Here is a 2,124-nt window from a genome sequence, read left to right as displayed (position 1 = left end):
CGTGACCACTGGCAGGGGCCCTACACGGGGACAGGGAGACCTGCACAGTCCTGGGCCCGGGGTGGGGAAAGTGGGGGTGGGGAGGGTGTCACCAGGCTGGAGAAAGTCTCCAGGGCCACCACAGCCCTAAGTGAGTCAAGAGCTAACCTGAGGGACAGGGACGAAAGAGAACTGTTAGACCACAGGCTTTCCTACCATCTGGTTCTCATGTCACCTGACACTCATCGGTTATTTCCACCCTATGAAAACCACCAACTTTGAAAACCTCAGTAAATAGAACTTCTGAGAAATCAAAACTAGAGAGGGAGGGGCCTGAGCTCTGTCCCAGAATTAAAAACCACCCTGCTCAGGTCTCTGCTGCAGGAAGCTTCCGTTTCTTCACTTGGGACCAACCTGTTCTCCAGAGCTAGACATGATCAAGGAGGAACACGAGGTGACCATGCTTGGGGCGCCCCAGGGCTCAGGACCCGTGATGTCCACCGTGGTCAACATCCAAACGGAGACCACGGTGCCCGACCACATCGTCTGGTCCCTGTTCAACACGCTCTTCTTCAACACCTGCTGCCTGGGCTTCGTGGCGTTCGCCTACTCCGTGAAGGTGGGTGGTGGTGTGAGCCCGCAGAGGTCCTGCCCATTGGCCCTGGGGGGTGGGGAGCCCACATGTGTGCACCTATGTGTGTGCACGTGTGTGTGTGCACCTAGTGTGTGGGTCAGGATGAGGCTGCAAGCAGTTCCCTGCTGACCATCCCAGAAGTGACATCCCTCAGAGTCAACACGTGTCCCCACACTCTGTCGAGAGAACAAGAGGACCCTGAAACCATGACCCCTGGTGGGGTGAGGCCAGCAAGGGGGCCAGGGCAGGGGGAGGGGGAGCCCTGGGGCCCCAGGAGAGGCTGAGAGGCTCTGAGGGAGGGACCCACGAGGCCCTGACCCGCTCAGGCTCCAGGGAGCGGGCAGAGGAAGGTCCTGATCTGGCTGAGGGGCAGGTGGGGGCTGCTCTGGGCAGGGGCCAGCAGGGAGGACCTGCGTCTCAGCACCTGGCTCCCCCAGGACCCGCTTCAGGCCCCCCTCACCCTCTCTTCTCCCACAGGCGAGGGACCGGAAGATGGTGCGTGATGTGATCGGAGCCCAGAGCTATGCGTCCACCGCCAAGTGCCTGAACATCATCTCCCTGGTCTTGAGCTTCTTTGTGGGCATTGGATTCATTGTTCTCCTGGTGATTTTCCTACCAGCTGCCATTCAGGCAATAGTGCTGGCCGGGCAGAATCCCAGAGGCTACTAGTCGCTGCCCACGGCAGGTGGACCGCGTCCTGCCCTCCCACTCCTGGCCCCGCCCCCGGCGCCCACCGCTTCACGCAGCACTGTGCACAGACACACCTGTCCGCCGCTGAACCCAATAAAGTGCACTCGTAGGGGACCGTGCCCACATTCCTGCGCAGGGGCACTGCCGAGTCCCCGGCCTGCCCCTGAGACTGAGCCCACCTCCTCCCTGCCCACCAGCTTGTTGCTCTGAGGGGGGACCCGGCACTTTCTCCAAGGTTCCTGGTTTCTGGCCTCACCCTGGGAGCAGCAGCTGAGCCAGGGGCCTGAAGGGGGTCTGTCCTTCTCAGTGTCTGAGCCCTGACCCCAAGGGAGCTGGGTAAAGAGCACCCTTGGCCCCGAGGACGAGCCTCCCTGACCCCGGGCTGGCTGGGAGCAGGGCTGAGTGCGCTGGCGGGTTTCCGGGAGGCCGCAGGGAGGGTGCAGGGAGGGTGCCCAGCCCCTCAGCCCCTCCTGGGCGGCGCCCCCATTGCTGTGCTCCCCCCAGCCCACAGCTCTGTCCTTCCTGCTCTGCAGGGGGCAGGGGCAGGGGCAGGCAGGGGCCGGAGGGACAGAGCACTCAGCCCTGATGGACTGAAACCCTGAGAGGAAGGACCGATGCTCCCACCAAACTGCTGGGCCTGCAGCTGGGGCCCCTGCCAGTGCCCAGGGAGGGTCTCCCAGCCTTTGGGAGCCTCAGGCGCTGGGTGAGAGCCTTGGCCAGGGCTGCCGAGGCACCGGGGACCCGGGGCTGTCCCTCCCCGCCATGCCCCGCGCAGTCAGCACGGAGGCCACGGCTGAGGTCTGGGAGGTGAACCCACGTGT

General features: G+C 63.7%; 1 protein-coding gene across 1 annotated transcript; it reads left to right on the top strand.

Annotated features, from left to right (window-relative positions):
- Positions 1 to 349: 349 nt before the first annotated feature.
- Positions 350 to 1,282, top strand: LOC150017285 (interferon-induced transmembrane protein 2-like). The gene is made up of 2 exons (XM_090291615.1): positions 350 to 598; positions 1,091 to 1,282. Exons 1-2 carry the CDS (start codon positions 413 to 415, stop codon positions 1,280 to 1,282), a joined length of 378 nt encoding a protein of 125 aa, XP_090147741.1. The 5' UTR covers positions 350 to 412.
- The last annotated feature ends 842 nt before the right edge of the window (positions 1,283 to 2,124 follow it).

The sequence above is a fragment of the Furipterus horrens genome, unplaced genomic scaffold (genome assembly GCF_987537825.1).
Source record: "Furipterus horrens unplaced genomic scaffold, mFurHor1.1.pri manual_scaffold_2, whole genome shotgun sequence".
Classification (NCBI taxonomy): Eukaryota; Metazoa; Chordata; class Mammalia; order Chiroptera; family Furipteridae; genus Furipterus; species Furipterus horrens.
This window is presented reverse-complemented; position numbering and strand designations above follow the sequence as displayed.